The sequence below is a fragment of the Moschus berezovskii genome, chromosome 16 (assembly GCF_049115385.1).
Source record: "Moschus berezovskii isolate FMDL1 chromosome 16, NW_MosBer_1.0, whole genome shotgun sequence".
Classification (NCBI taxonomy): Eukaryota; Metazoa; Chordata; class Mammalia; order Artiodactyla; family Moschidae; genus Moschus; species Moschus berezovskii.
In genome coordinates, this window is record NC_142475.1 from 61,206,541 (window position 1) to 61,223,131 (window position 16,591).

General features: G+C 45.5%; 1 protein-coding gene across 3 annotated transcripts in view; it reads left to right on the forward strand.

Moving 5' to 3' along the window:
* ASAP1 (ArfGAP with SH3 domain, ankyrin repeat and PH domain 1) overlaps positions 1–16,591 on the forward strand; it is a 357,541-nt gene that overhangs the window by 20,536 nt on the left and 320,414 nt on the right. For all 3 annotated transcript variants that reach the window (XM_088844856.1, XM_055431746.2, XM_055431745.2), the window contains exon 2: positions 13,579–13,664. In XM_088844856.1, coding sequence (XP_088700982.1) covers positions 13,606–13,664 — 59 coding nt within the window. In that variant the 5' untranslated portion in view covers positions 13,579–13,605. The remainder of the gene's footprint in view (positions 1–13,578; positions 13,665–16,591) is intronic.

The window sequence follows — 16,591 nt, forward strand, 5'->3', positions numbered from 1 at the left end:
CTGCCCCTCTATCACCATTCAGCAAATACTGCCATATGCCTGCTGCATGTCAGCCCCTGGACAATGGCTTTGGGGGTCAAGATCAGAGATTTAGAGGAGAATTTAAGTCATGGTTCCTGTCCCAGAGGAACTTCTCATATTGAACATAATCATGGGAGCAATGTTAGCTTTTGGACGAGGAGGTTTCCAGTATGTACCAGCAGTATTGTGTTAGGTTTCCCTGGTGGCGCAGTGGTAAAGAATCTGTTTGCCAGTACAGGAGACATGAGTTCAATTCCTGATCCGGGAAAATCCCACGTGCCACGGAATGTCTCAGCCCGTGTACCACAACTACTGAGCCTGTGCTCTGCAGGCCGGGGGTGGAGCCCCCGCTCGATGAAGCTGGAGAAAAGCCTGTGCAGCAGTGAAGATGCAGCACAGCCAAAAGTAAAATAAGTGAATACATTTTAGAAAAATATTGTATTATTGGGGCTTCCCTTGTGGCTCAGCTGGTAAAGAATCTGCCTGCAATGCAGGAGACTTGGGTTCGATCCCTGGGTCAGGAAGATACCCTGGAAATGGGAAAGGCTACCCACTCTAGTATTCTGGCCTGGAGAATTCCATGGACTGTATAATCCATGGGGTTGCAAAGAGTCGGACACGACTGAGCGACTTTAACTTCACTTCACTTCACTTCATTGTATTATTGGGACTTCCCTGGGGTCCAGTGGTTAAGACTACATGCTGCCAATGCAGCGGGTGTGGGTTTGATCCCTGGACAGGGAACTAAGATGCCACATGATGTGCGGCACTGCAGAAAGATTTTTTTTAAAGGTATTGTATTATTATGCTGTGTCTGTTATTCATTTGGCTTTCCAGTGGTGAAGAATTCATCTGCCAATGCAGGAGGTGCAGGCTTGATCCCTGGGTCAGGAAGATGCCCTGGAGACAGAAATGACACCCGACTCCAGTATTCTTGCCTGGGAAATCTCACGGACAGAGGAGCCTGGCGGGCTCCAGTCCATGGGATCGCAGAGAGTCGGACACGACTGAGTGCCTGACACACACGCATATTATTCCTTTATTAAACATATCTTTCATTCACTCTTCAACTGAGTTTCCAGGCCTAGACATTGGAGCCCTTGTGCACTGTTGGTGCGTTTGTCAGATTACAGTCTCTGTGGAAAACACTGTGGCAGTTCTTCAGAAAGTGAAGCTAGAATCACTGTGTGATCCAGCGGATCCCCCTCTGGGTGTATACATATATCCAAAAGAATTGAGGTCTCAAAGAGACACTTGAACATCCATGTTCACGGCAGCCTTATTCACCCTTATTCAGCCATCAACAGATGAATGGATGAGCAAAATGTCATATGTACATATAATGGAATATTATCCAACCTTAAAAAGGAAGGAAATTCTGATACATGCTGTAACATGGATGAATCTTGAGGACGTCATGCTAAGTGAAATAAACCAGTCTCAAAAGGACAAATACTGTATGGTTCCACTCCTGAGAGGTATCTAAAGTAGTCAGATTCATAGAAATAGAAAGTTGAATGGTGGTTGCCCAGGGCTGGAGGGAGGAGGTATGCGGAGTTGTTGATAAATGGCGTAGTTTCATTTTTATAGAATGAGATAGATCTGCTGTTATAGCAATGTGAATATACTTAACACTGCTGAAGTATATACTTGAAGATGGCTAAAGTGGTAAATGCTATGTCATGTGTTTGTTTTAACCACACAAAATAATAATAAAAAAATGTATCCAGTCTTTTTTCCCTTTCTTGTATGCTCAGTCGTGTGGAACTCTTTGCAACCCTATGGACTGTAGCCCACCAGGCTTCTCTGCCCATGGGATTTCCCAGGCAAGAATACTGGAGTTGGTTGCCATATCCCCCTCCAGGGGATCTTCCTGACCCAGGGATCGAACCCATGTCTCCTGTGTTATGCTAGCTACTATTCTTTTTTCAATTATTATGTAACCTGTCAAAGCCATTGTCTCCTCTTGAAGATGGGGCTCATAACCACAGCTGTGCTCCTCACTGCGGGAAACTGGGTGAAACGCCAGTGCAATCGAAGGTGGCAGAGTGCCTGGTGCCCGCGCTAGCCCTTCCTGGTGCCCTGTGGGCACTTGGCAGTGGGGGCTTCCTGCAGGGGGATGAACACCTTTCCATCCCAATTCCCTTCTCCTTGGGCAGGACGGAGGCCTGCTCTTGGTCGTGGCCCCCCTTACTGTACCCGGGGCAGTGGCCAGTGGCCAACAACAGGATGACCAGCTGCAGCAACCACGTCTATGGCACTGGCCTTGCCGAGAAGCCAGCAAGTCGGGACCCTGGGCTGCTGACATCCTTTCTACTTGTGGGTTGTCACTGGAGGGGAGTCTATCCATGATACATCTGCTGTGTGCTATTGTTCCTCACATCTTTGTGTGACGGCCACATCTGAGAGTATTAGTTCTCTGGCACTTGTTCAGTCGCTCAGTCGTGTCTGACTCTTGGCGACCCCACGGACTGCAGCATGCCAGTCTTCTGTGTCCTTCAGCATCTCCCAAAGTTTGCTCAAACTCATGTCCTTCGAGTCGAAGTTGCCATCCAACCATCTCATCCTCTGTCGTCCCCTTCTCTTCCTGCCTTCAGTCTTTCCCAGCATCCGGGTTTTTCTACTGAGAGCACGCTCTCTGGCAAGAGGTCCCAGCGGTGCTTGCCGTAGGATGCACTTGGACGTTCATGGACTTGTCAGCACCCCAGCAGTGTGTAGGGGACCATCAGTGTCTGCTGCCATCTGCATTTTCCAGAAGAAGACACAGACTCACTGAAGTGAAGCTTGTGGCCTGGGGTCACACAGCAGTTAGTGGGAAGAACCAATGCTGCAATGGAAGCGTTCCTGCTCCAAAGACTGTCCTCTTTCCAGTGCTTGGGAAATTCCCCCAGCGCAGGGCTGCCTGCTGCTCCTTCTCCTACGCAGCGAGCCCAGGGGGCAGCCACACAGATGGCTCTGTGCTCAGTGTGCTTGCTGATGGTAAACACACAATTGTTTGCAGGGACCTGGATCGTGCTGTTAAAACAGTTGGTAGCACAACAGACCCTAGGCAGCCGCAGACTTCACACGCCGCGCTTGCAGTTCTTCCCAGGGGACCCCAGGAAATGTGTAAATTTGGAGGTGGCACAGACTGAGTTGGATCTACTTCTGCGTTGTGGGGGAGCAGGCACTGTGGTGAGTGAGACTCCCTGCACACAGTTCTGAAGGTTACTCGGTGGTTCCCCTCTCAGCTCCCTGAGCTTGTTTCCCTGGCATTCATGTGTGTTCAGATTCACACAATTCTCAGGATGCAACTTTTTAAGATGCTGAGAAGTTATTATTCATAGGTTCCTATGACACCCAGCACTTTTTCTCATTGACCAAGAGATAGTTTGGTTAAGGTCTGATTCTCTTAACCACGGGCTCTAAGCAGAGCCTGGGTCTATTTTGCTGTGTGTGTATGTGTGGTCTATTTTGCTGTCTGTCTGTGTGTGTGTGTGCTCAGTGTGTGTGTGTGTGTGTGTGTGTGTGTGTGTGTGTGTATGCGCGCACTCAGTTCAATTCAGTTCAGTTGCTCAGTCGTGTCCGACTCTTTGCGACCCCATGAATCACAGCACGCCAGGCCTCCCTGTCCATCACCAACTCCCAGAGTTTATCCAAACTCATGTCCATCAAGTCGGTGATGCCATCCAGCCATCTCATTCTCTGTCGTCCCCTTCTCCTTCTGCCCCCAATCCCTCCCAGCATCAGAGTCTTTTCCAGTGAGTCAACTTGTTCCATGAGGTGGCCAGAGTATTGCAGTTTCAGCTTTAGCATCAGTCCCTCCAATGAACACCCAGGATTGATCTCCTTTAGAACGGACTGGTTGGATCTCCTTGCAGTCCAAGGGACTCTCAAGAGACTTCTCCATTACCACAGTTCAAAAGCATCAATTCTTCGGCCATCAGCTTTCTTCACAGTCCAACTCTCACATCCATACATGACCACGGGAAAAACCATAGCCTTGACTAGATGGACCTTTGTTGGCAAAGTAATGTCTCTGCTTTTTAATATGCTATCTAGGTTGGTCATAACTTTCCTTCCAAGGGGTAAGCGTCTTTTAATTTCATGGCTGCAATCAGCATCCACACTGAGTTTGGAGCCCAAGAGAATAAAGTCTGACACTGTCTCCACTGTTTTCCCATCTATTTCCCATGAAGTGATGGGACCAGATGCCATGATCTTTGTTTTCTGAATGTTGAACTTCAAGCCAACCTTTTCACTCTCCTCTTTCACTTTCATCAAGAGGCTTTTGAGTTCCTCTTCACTTTCTGCCATAAGGGTGGTGTCATCTGCATATCTGAGGTTATTGATATTTCTCCCAGCAATCTTGATTCCAGCTTGTGCTTCTTCCAGCCCAGCGTTCCTCATGATGTACTCTGCATATAAGTTAAATAAGCAAGGTGACAATATACAGCCTTGATGTTCTCCTTTTCCTATTTGGAACCAGTCTGTTGTTCCATGTCCAGTTCTAACTGTTGCTTCCTGACCTGCATACAGGTTTCTCAAGAGGCAGGTCAGGTGGTCTGGTATTCCCATCTCTTTCAGAATGTTCCACAGTTTATTGTGATCCACACAGTCAAAGGCTTTGGCATAGTCAATAAAGCAGAAATAGATGTTTTTCTGGAACTCTCTTGCTTTCTCCATGATCCAGCGGATGTTGGCAGTCATGCCCAACTCTTTTGCAACCTCATGGACTTTATAGCCCACTAGACTCCTCTGTCCATGGACTTTTCCAGGCAAGAGTACTGGAGTGGGTTGCCATTTCCTCTTTTAGGAGATTGTCCCGACTTAGGGATTGAACCCTCATCTCTTTTGTCTCCTGCATTGGTAGGCGGATTCTTTACCACTGTGCCACCTTTGCTGACCGTTATTACACCCTTGACACTTAGCTTAACAAACATTTTTTCAATAATTGAATGGAGGGATTTTCCAACAGGTGACTCTCATTTATAGGAAGCTCTTGCCAATTGGACATGGTATGCAGTAGGCACTTGCTGGTTGTTTGTGAGGCAGGTCCTATGTTTTGTTCACACCCAGATTAGGTCACTTGCGAGAGTTTATTCTGTCATCTATATCCCTGACCCCCTGAATCCACTTGACTGCGGTCTCAAACTACCCACCTTGGCCTCCTGACTGTGGCCTAGTGTGCAGTCCGCCAAGGAAACATGATCTAAGACATGAACACAGTCATCATGAGTTTATAATCCAGCCAGACAGTGTATTGAGTAGATTTCCCTGTGCTGTACAGTAGATTCTTAGTTCTGTTTTATTTATAGCCATGTGTATATGTCAATCCCAATCTCTCAGTTTATCCCTCCCTACCCTGTTAACCCCTGGTAACCATAAGTTTGTTTTCTACATCTGTGATTCTGTTTGTTTTGTAGATAAGTTCATTTGTAACCCCCCCCTTTTTTTTTTTTAGATTCCACTATAAGTGATGTCATCTGAGAGTTGCCTTTCTCTGTCTGAGTGACTTCTCTCAGTATGACAATCTCTAGGTCCATCCATGTTGCTGCAAATAGCATTCTTTCTTTCTTTTTTATGGTTGAGTAATATTCCACTGTGAAAAGGTTGGCTTGAAGCTCAACATTCAGAAAACTAAGATCATGGCATCTGGTCCCATCACTTCATGGGAAATAGATGGGGAAACAGTGGAAACAGTGGCTGACTTTATTTTTTGGGGCTCCAAAATCACTGCAGATGCTGATTGCAGCCATGAAGTTAAAAGACGCTTACTCCTTGGAAGGAAAGTTATGACCAGCCTAGATAGTATATTAAAAAGCAGAGACATTACTTTGCCAACAAAGGTCCATCTAGTCAAGGCTATGGTCATGCCCGTGGTCATGTATGGATGTGAGAGTTGGACTGTGAAGAAAGCTGATCGCCGAAGAATTGATGCTTTTGAACTGTGGTGCTGGAGAAGACTCTTGAGAGTCCCTTGGACTGCAAGGAGATCCAACCAGTCCATTCTAAAGGAGATCAATCCTGGGCATTCATTGGAGGGACTGATGCTAAAGCTGAAACTGCAATACTTTGGCCACCTCATGCGACGAGTTGACTCACTGGAAAAGACTCTGATGCTGGGAGGGATTGAGGGCAGAAGGAGAAGGGGATGACAGAGAATGAGATGGCTGAATGGCATCACTGACTCGATGGACATGAGTTTGAGTGATCTCCGGGAGTTGGCGATGGACAGGGAGGCCTGGCGTGCTGTGATTCATAGGTTCGCTAAGAGTCGGACATGACTGAGCGACTGAACTGAACTGAACTGAATATTCCACTGTATATATGTACCATATCTTCTTTATCCATTCCTCTGTTGATGGACATTTAGGTTGCTTCCATGTCCTGGCTGTTGTAAATAGTGCTGCTTTGAACATTGGTGTGCATGTATCTTTTTGAACTATGGTTTTCCCCAGATATATGCCCAGGAGTGTGAGTGCTGGTTCATATGTAGCTCTATTTTTAGATTTTTAAGGAACCTCCATGGTGTTCTCCATAGTGACTGTACCAATTTGCGTGCCCACCAACAGTGTAGGAGGGTTCCCTTTTCTGGAGAAAACTGCTTGAAGGAGAAGGCATTTTGAGTGGGGACAGACAAGCTAGGCTTCCAGTAGATAAGAGGAAAATTGGTAGAAATGTACTCAGACTTCCCATCCCTGGCTTTCTAGCTATGATTTCTACAAAACAGGAAAGAATCTCATCAGTAAATAGGAAAAGTGTTTGTTGGATGTTATGGGAACAAAGAAAACTGTCCAAACTGTAGTCAGCTGCATGTGACTCAAGTTCACAACATCCTCCATAAAAGGATATGAATCTCCACATTGGTGAAGTCACTTCTGTTGAATAAAACTCAGCACCTATTTCGAGATTGGCAGTAAAGAAGGACTGAGGTGCCCAGTGATTTATGTCTCTGTTTCTGCCTGGCATGCAGTAATCGCTGTCTGGAGTGACATACTGTAGGGCGCAGAATAGAATTTCAATGGAAAAAGCAGAAACGTGGGTGGATAAAAATTAAGATGCTTGATGGTATTGAATTCTGGTTCACTCTGGCAAGTACTTGCTCTGAATCTTCCTTCACTGGTGGCAGGGGAAAGTGAGAGGTTATGGAGAAGAGCAAGGGGGTTGATAACACACGTTCATTCACTTCTCTGGTGTGTATTTATCGAGCATCTAGTTACGGATGCTGTGTGTTCCCTGCCTGTATCCTTGAGCCCACCCTGGAAGGTCTTGCAGACAGTGCCTGTCCCATGGAATGGCTTCCTGCATCTCTCTCTGAGGCCACTCCCTGGCTGTTCAGCCAGGGAGGCATGGAGTTTGTGCATAAATATCCCAGCTTCCCTACCCCTGGGAGGCAATTTTGAGGTGTATTCCCATCTCTCATGGGGTCCCTAGTGGGCTTGGGCTCCAGGTGCTAAAGTAGTAAGCGCCTGACCTCATGAAGAGTTCCCTAACCTGTGAGTTTCAGATTCTTGTAGGATGGTTGTGTGAATTAAACAAGACGATACTATTACTACCACCACTACTAGTTACTGTTTGGCTTGGTTCTTGAACTTCAATTATCCCAGTTTTAAAGATGAAGAAACTGAAGTATGAAAGAATAAATAACAGAGCCACAATCTGAGTTCTAACCCAGATGCATTTGTTCTAAGGGGCCAACTTTTAGTTATAAACCAAACTGTTAGAGTACACGGTCTAGCAAGGAAATTGCTATTATTATTATTACTACTAAGTGCCCAGCGTATGTACTTGGTGCTCCATTTATTTGTGGAGTTAAAAAAAAAAAAAAAAAGAATGTCAATAAAAAAAGAAAAGAAAGTGAGCACCAGTCTTTGAATGGAGTCAGAATTCTGGATCAAAAGATATTTGTGATTAGATGAAAAATAAAAGTGGGGTGGGGATTCTCCAGCAGGTCAGTGATTAGGACTTGGCACTTACACTGCCATGGCCCAAGTTCAGTCCCTGGTTATAGAACTAAGATCTTGCAAGCTGTTCATTGTGGCCAAAAAAAAAGAATGAATGTTAGTTCCTTGAGATTATGAATTTTTTTATATTTGGCTTTGTCTTCCCTGCCAAAGATTGGTAGGTCCAAAACAAATATTCCTTGAATGAATGAATATGGATTTTTTTTTTTAGGTCGCTGGTAGTTCCCTAGTTATTTGACTTAAAAAAACCAGTCCCAGAAAGGAAGTAGCCTTAAAAATCCTGTGAATATTTCTCTCTAGGTGTTGGGATACTGAAATATTTTATTTTCATGCCTTATTATTTTTCATGATGGACCTGGATTACTTTATAACTGGAAAGAAATAATCTCTGTTTGAAAAAACAATCAGTCTCAAAGCATAAATGGTTTCAGAGCAGCCTGAGTGTGACACTGACCTATTCGTAGATGCTAACCTAATTCAAGTGAGCTCAGAGTCGAGGAAGCAGGATGTGAACTGACTTTGGTGTCAAAGCCGTTTCACACACCACCTCTCTGGGGTTCCTGCCGGTCTAGTGACGTAGGTCAGGCCAGGATGCGTGTGAGTGCTAAGGCGCTTCAGTCGTGTCTGACTCTTTGTGACCCTATGGACTGTAGCCCACCAGGCTCCTCTGTCCAGGGCATTCTGCAGGCAAGAATAAGTCGCTATGCCCTCCTCCAGGGGGTCTTCCTGACCCAGGTCTCAAACCCACGTCTCTTGTGTCTCCTTCTGCATTGCAGGTGGATTCTTTACCGCTGAGCCAGGCTAGGATAGTGACCTCATTTCACAAACAAGGGACCCGACAGCCGAAGACGCTTACTGACCGGGACGAGGCTCTGTTTTGGGGCCTGGCTGGCTTGGGACTCAGGGCTGCTGCTGCTGCTGCTAAGTCACTTCAGTCGTGTCCGACTCTGTGTGACCCCATAGACGGAAGCCCACCGGGCTCCCCCGTCCCTGGGATTCTCCAGGCAAGAACTCAGGGCATTTGACTCTAATCCCAGGGACCTTTCACTCTGTCCCTGCAGCCCTGTGTGAAGGCCCATTCAGGACAGTGGGACGAGGACAGAGGTGGACTGGTGGACCAGGGACTCCTGTGACAGTGGTCTCTGAGCATCTTTGAGTTCTTCTGAAGTCTGCCTTAGACTTTGTGAGTCAGACAACAACCTGGGTTGGAATCCTGGTTCTGCTGTACACTGTTGCGCATCTCTGAGCCTCTGTGTTTCCATCTGTAAAGCTGGCCTGATGTCTGCCTGGCAGGATTGTTGTCAGGGTCAAATTGGCACCAAGTAGGTGTGTTTTCTTCAAGAGGTAGCTTTGCTGATTGTTATCACACCTGTGCTGTCTGTGTGCAAGGCTTTCATTTTTTTCCAGTCTTGTTGATACTCATTGGTATCCATGAATTAGTGTTCCCATTTGTATCAGTCAGGTTTTGCTGAGTAACAAAAACCTCAGAATTGCAGTGACTTGCTTGACAGTCAGTGTTTATTTTCACACTCGTGGGTCTGTGGGTCAGTTGTGATTTGGCTGATCTAAGTTGGACTTGGCCAGCTTAGGTTGGACTTCAGATTGGGTTCCCTGCAGGGTCAAGACTGAAAGGCAGCAGTTGAAAGGGACTCGAGAAACCACCTCCCCACGTGGCACATCACAGAGGGCAAAGGATAGACTTGGGAGCAGTACATTGTTGCTTCCATCCGAATTCTGTTGTAAATGAGTCATCAGTGGGCCAGTCTAGACTCCAGTGGGAAAGAACGAAAAAACACCAACCACCATGGAGGGAAGGACTGCAGAGTCACATGCTGAAGGGCAGGGATGTATAATTAAAATTCAGATTGAGAGTGAGGAATAGGAGAAGTGATCCAACCTAGAAACTGCCTTGTTTGCCTGAGTAGAGCAAGGAAAGCAAAGGAAAGGCAAGATGAGAGGTGGGCTGGGAGAGGCACTGATTATTTATGACAGTACAGGGTCTTGTTTTTCATGTATATATAGCATGTTAAGTTGCGGTAGGGAGGTGAATGTTATGGAAAGATCATGGTCTGTGATTCTGAGGGACAATGTATCTTTATGCTATGCCTGTACCTCACTGCCTTGATTATTCCAGCTTTGTAGTAGGTTTTATTTAATTCCTTTTTTGGCTGTGTTGGGTCTTTGTTGCTGCACAGGGACTGTTTCTAGTTTCATACCGGGGTCCACTCTCTGTTTTAGTGCTTGGGCTTCTCATTGCTGTGGACTCTCTTGTTGCAGAATACGGACTCTTGTGAGCTCAGTAGTTGTGGCTCACGGGCTACAGCATGTGTAATCTTCCTGGACCAGGGATCGAACCCATGTCCCCTGCATTGGCAGGGGGATTCTTAACTGGACCACCAGGGGAGTCCTGTAGGACACTTTGAAATTGGGAAATGTGAGTCCTCCAGATGGTTTTGGCTTTCCCGAGTTCATTGCTTTTCCATGTCAGTTTTAGGATAAGACTATCAATTCCCATTTAATTTACATGTATGACTCAAAGTTCAGGAAGTCAATCACCATTGGCATCTAAAGTTGAAGAAAGAAGTTTGATCGTGTATCCAACAAATATTTATTATGGCAGAAAGCGAAGAGGAACTCAAAAGCCTCTTGATGAAAGTGAAAGAGGAGAGTGAAAAGGTTGGCTTGAAGCTCAGCATTCAGAAAACAAAGATCATGGCATCTGGTCCCATCACTTCATGGGAAATAAATGGGGAAACAGTGGAAACAGTGTCAGACTTTATTTTTTTGGGCTCCAAAATCACTGCAGATGCTGATTGCAGCCATGAAATTAAAAGACGCTTACTCCTTGGAAGGAAAGTTAAGACCAACCTAGATAGCATATTAAAAAGCAGAGACATTACTTTGCCAACCAAGGTCCTTTTAGTCAAGGCTATGGTTTTTCCCGTGGTCATGTATGGATGTGAGAGTTGGACTGTGAAGAAAGCTGATAGCCGAAGAATTGATGCTTTTGAACTGTGGTACTGGAGAAGACTCTTGAGAGTCCCTTGGACTGCAAGGAGATCTAACCAGTCCATTCTAGAGGAGATCAATCCTGGGTGTTCATTGGAAGGACTGATGCTAAAGCTGAAACTGCAATACTTTGGCCACCTCATGTGACGAGTTGACTCACTGGAAAAGACTCTGATGCTGGGAGGGATTGGAGGCAGGAGGAGACGGGGACTACAGAGAATGAGATGGCTGGATGGCATCACCGACTCGATGGACATGAATTTGAGTGAACTCCGGAAGCTGGTGATGGACAGGGAGGCCTGGCGTGCTGTGATTCATGGGGTCGCAAAGAGTCGGACACGACTGAGCGACTGAACTGAACTGAACTGTGCTGGACACACTGCGTGGTCTGGCGATCCAACCAGAAAATCCAAACGTTATCTTTGTGAACTCACAGGACTTATTATCAAAGCAGATGTTAATCAGCTCTCACGTGAATAATGTAGAGTTAAACCTGAGGCAAATTCTGTGATCTAATCTAGACGAGTAGGAAGAGTTTCTCTGAGGAAGTAAGATTTAAAGAAGTACAGGAGTTCACTAGGCAGTGTCAATGAGAGAGCCTTACAGGCAGAGGGAACAGCAGGGGCAAAGACCTGAGGTAGGAGGACTGTGGCAGGTTGTAGGATTTGAAGGAAGGTTGGGTGGTTGCCGCGGTGAGCCAGCTGCCTCGGGGGACAAGATGAGGTCAGGGAGGAGGTGGGTAGGAGTCTGAGTATGTTACATGGTGTATATATATATATATATATATATTTTTTTTTTTTTAGGGAGCTCTTTTTGCTTTTATTTATTTAAAAATTTTTTTGGCTGTACCACATATCGTGTGGGATCATAGTTCCCCAACCAGGGATAGAACCCATGCTTCTTGCAGTGGAAGTGCAGATTCTTAACCACTGGACCACCAGGGGAGTTCCTGTTAATTGATTTTCATCTGGAAGCACTGAGAAGCCATTGAAGAATGTTAAGCTATAGATGAAGAGATGACACTATCAGATTTGTGTTTTAAATATTAATTATTTTGAATATTGTGTTAAGTTGCTTCAGTCGTGTCCGACTCTTTGTGAGCCTATGGACTGTAGCCCACCAGGCTCCTCTGTCCATGGGATTCTCCAGGCAAGAATACTGGAGTGGGTTGCTATGCCCTCCTCCAGGGGATCATCCCAACCCAGGGATCAAATCTACGTCTCCGGAGCCTCCTGCATTGGCAAGCAGGTTCTTTACCACTAGTGCCACCTGGTATTAGCCAGTTATATTTGAATCTGGGATTTTTTTTTTTTAATTGTTAAAAACCATTTTAAAAACATTTATGAGACTATTGGGTGATATCAAGGGATTATCATCTTTTTAGGTGTGGTAAAGGTATTGCTGTTACATTTTTGTAAAAGACTTTATGTAGCAACACATGCTGTAATGTTAATGACTGAAATAAGATGTCTGGAACTTGCTTCTAAATAACAGTGTGGAGAGCGGAGGGGTTAGGATGTGGATGGAGTAGGATTGATTGTAAGTCGATGGTGATTGGGGCTGGGCAGTGGGGATCTCTATTGTTGCATCTGTATAAAATTCTGCACAATAAAACATAAAAAAAAAAAAAAAAGAAAAGATTGTCCTGGCTTTAGAGTAGGGAGTCAGATTTCAGAGGGAGAAATGGTGATGAGGGGAGACCAGTTGGGAGGTAGTTGTAGGTGCAGTCGCCCAGATTGAGAACGGTGGAGTCTGGCCCAGGGCTGTGCCGGCGGAGATGGAAAGAGAGAGGGGCAGGCTGAGAAATGCCCAGGAAGAGGCATGTGACTTCGGGCTGGGTTGGATACAGGAGTAATGGAGATGCTGCTTCAAGTGTGTCCCTGGGTTTCTGGCCCCAGATGAAGTTACCACTCTGAACTAGGGATCACTGGAGAAGAATCAAGCAGGTCCTTTGACTTCTCTTCTTTTCACACCCCCCAGCTCTGTTTCCCCTCCATTCCAAAAATATTGAAGCTGTTCCCTTATGTAACACTTTTAATCCCAGACTTCCTGTGCTCTGTGCACTCAGCAATTAATTAAGCTTTGGTATGCATGAATTAATTAAAATCCTGTCTCCGGTTCAGAGGGTCTGTCCTGAAATACAGAGATTCATGTATATATCTACCTTCTTCTTGGGGTTGATTGCCTTGGCAGGGGGAACTTTTCTACTTCCCTGTGGGCACACAGCTGCGGCTGTCTGTCTGTCTGTCTGCTGTACCTGTCAGTACAATTTAATTTCATGTTTTGGAGGCCAGGTCTGAAGATGTTAATGACTTGTAAATTGCTCTCCAACGTAGATCTAGAAATAGAATGCAAGAAGGATTCCAGAGTACTTGCGCACACTTACTGATGGAGATGTCAGCCCCAAAGTGGATTGCTGAAACAGTCGTTTCCCAGCTGTCTTCCTTCCCATTCCTGGATGGCCACTGTGGAGTGGGAATATTCCTAACAAGGGTGCTGGCCTCCAGATGATATCACGTGTTGGTCTGAGACAATGTCTTCTGTCTAAGCCCTGCTGGATAACTCTTGTCACCTTTTTTCTTGTGCCCCCACACCCACCCAGGTAATTTTCTGATGTGACGGCTGAGACATGAGATCTTCAGCCTCCAGGCTCTCCAGTTTTTCATCAAGAGATTCGCTATGGAATCGGTGAGTGGTCCAGAGAGCCCAGCCTGGGAAATGTGGAGGGATGCTTTTGGGAGGTTGAAATGCAGAATTTGATCAGACTCAAGCCCTGGAACCTGCAAGAGACACCACGAGCGTGGATGTTAGTGGTGACCAGATCTTTGGCATTTGTCTCCTGTCACATTACGTGTCTCCTGTGTGCAGTGGGAAAGGTGGTATGGCACCTGAATGAAGTCAGGAATGATAACAGAACAGCACTGTCAACAGTAATAAGTGCTGGTGTAGCCGAGTGGCTCTTTAAAGTTACTGTTTCATTCATTCCACCTGATAATCCTAGCAGGAAGGGTTTACCACATTTATTTCACAGATAGCTTGCCCGACTGCTGCTGCTGCTGCTGCTACTAAGTCACTTCAGTCGTGTCCGACTCTGTGTGACCCCATAGACGGACGCCCACCAGGCTCCCCCATCCCTGGGATTCTCCGGGCAAGAACACTGGAGTGGGTTGCCATTTCCTTCTCCAATGTGTGAAAGTGAAAAGTGAAAGTGAAGTCGCTCAGTCGTGTCCAACCCTTAGCGACCCCATGGACTGCAGCCCACCAGGCTCCTCCATCCATGGAATTTTCTAGGCAGAGTACTGGAGTGGCTTGCCATTGCCTTCTCCGTGCCCGACTGGATTTTTCTTTTTTAATTGGAGTATAATTGCTTTACAGTGTTGTGTTAGTTTCTGTTGTATAACCAAGTGAATCATCTATATGTATGCATATACCCACTCCCTCTTGGCACTCCCGCTGATCCTTCTAGGTCATCTCGGAGCACTAAGCTGTGCTCTCTGCTGTACAGCAGGTTCCCACCAGCTATCTGTTTTACATATGGTAATGCATGCATGTCGGTGCTACTCTGAGTTCGTCCCAGCCTCCTCTCCCTGCCTCCGGCCCCCCAACTCCCTCATTTCCATGTCCATGTGTCCTTTCTCTACTCCTGCCTCTCTATTCCTGTCCTGGAAGTAAGTCCATTTTTCTAAATTCCACATAGATGTGTTAATACGTGATCTTTGCTTTCCTCTTTCTGATTGACTTTACTCTGTACGACAGACTCTAGGTCCATTGACATCTCAGCAGATGACTCAGTTTTGCTCCTTTTTATGGCTGAATAATATTCCACTGTGTATATATACCATATCTTGCCTGGTTGGATTTGAAACCAATTTTCCTGATTCCAAGTCTCTTGTCTTTTTCCTCATGCAGTGTTGCCTCTTGGAGAGGTATGATTTGCCCCGTTTTGCAGCTGGGACTACTGGGGCCTGGCATAGAGGCACATGATAGAATCTTAAGGCATCTGACCTCAGTGGGTGGAGGTTTGTGTTGGTGGATGATAAAAAAAATTGGACTGGACAGTCTGTGAAGAGCCATGGAGAGTAAGCAGAGAAAACTGAGAGTCCAAGAATCTTTAAGTTGCCAGCGTGAATCAGCACGGGGTCTACCTGCTATGATTGGCATATCCCAGGAGTCAGCTTAGTGGTGGAAAGACTGTGGGTGCTGGACAGGTGGTTGAATCCTTGCTCTGCCCCCATCTTGCTGTGATCCCAGGCAAGTCACTAACTTTCTCTGTTCTTTTTTATTATCTATGAAATCTGGGTAATAATATTTATGTTTCAGGTTTTTGTGAGATTAGGAAAAAAGGTCTACAAGAAAGTGTCTCATATAACATAAGGGCGTAGAGCATTGTAATTATTCCAGTTTTTAAGATGGAAGTCATATTTAAGGATTATAAGAGTACCCTGAGTGTGAATGAGAAGTTAGAGGCTGGAAGCAGGGAGGCCAACTTAAGTTGCTTTCATGTGATCCAGACATGAAGTAATAGGGACTGTTGTTACCATCTTCTAGGATAAATGAGACTTTGCCTGCTGATTTTCATAGTTTGACTATTACAGAATTATGTTTTATTCTGTTTTGTTTTATAAATCAAGAATCCAACACGAAAGTGGCATTAGTTTTGTTGATATCTGTTTAGTCTGCTAGCCCAACACACAGCAAAGTCAATCTGCTGACACCAGGTTGTGGTGAAGGAAAGTGCAGCTTTTATGCAGGGCACCAAGCAAGGAGAATGGGCTTGAGATATGAACTCGTGAGGGAGAGGGTCACAGGGTGTGTGATCAGTTCATGCATGGTTCTCTGACTGGGTGCTGGTGAGGTAACAGGGTGGTGTTTTGGGAGTCTCATCTATCAACCTTTTGCTTCCAGCCCCAGACTGGGGTACACAAGTTAGAGGTCAGCATGCAGTTAATGTCTTCCAGCTGGTGGAGGTTTCAGTATCTGCAAAACAACTCAAGGATATGGCTCAGGATGTTACCTGTAGCCCTTGAGGAGGAACTAAAGATATTGACTTTGTCTTATGGCTAAATTATTATTATTTTGTCTTATTTCACTGCTTTCTTTGTGGATATTCTCATTTTCCTGATTAAATTTGCTCTTTGAATCTTGGGGAAGGCCTTGGAGGCTAAAGCCTTTGTAGAAACAAGTGGTAGGGAACATGGTAGGGTGTGTATGTGTGTGTGTGTGTCTGTCTGTCTGTCCCTGGGAACATCTTGCAGAGTCTTCTTCAGTTTCAGTATTAATTATAATAATTGTTATAAGAGTGCATTATTTAAGATTAGGTTTTGTTATGAATGATGTAAAATTTAAAAGAACATTGGCTTCAATAGAAAATAGGAGTATATTTATCTCTTACCTAAAAGTTCAGTTACAGGGCTGCTACAGCAACCTGTGAAAGACCCAGACTTTTCCTCTCTTGTTTTTCTGCCACGTGGGCCTCCATTCCCCCCAAGGTCACCTCGTGGCCCATTCTGACTGCTTCTGTGCCAGCTATAACATCTACCAACAGGAAGAAGGGAAGAAGAAAGGCAGGCCCCTTTTATTTTTAATAACAAATAATGCTTTTTAATTATTTAGCT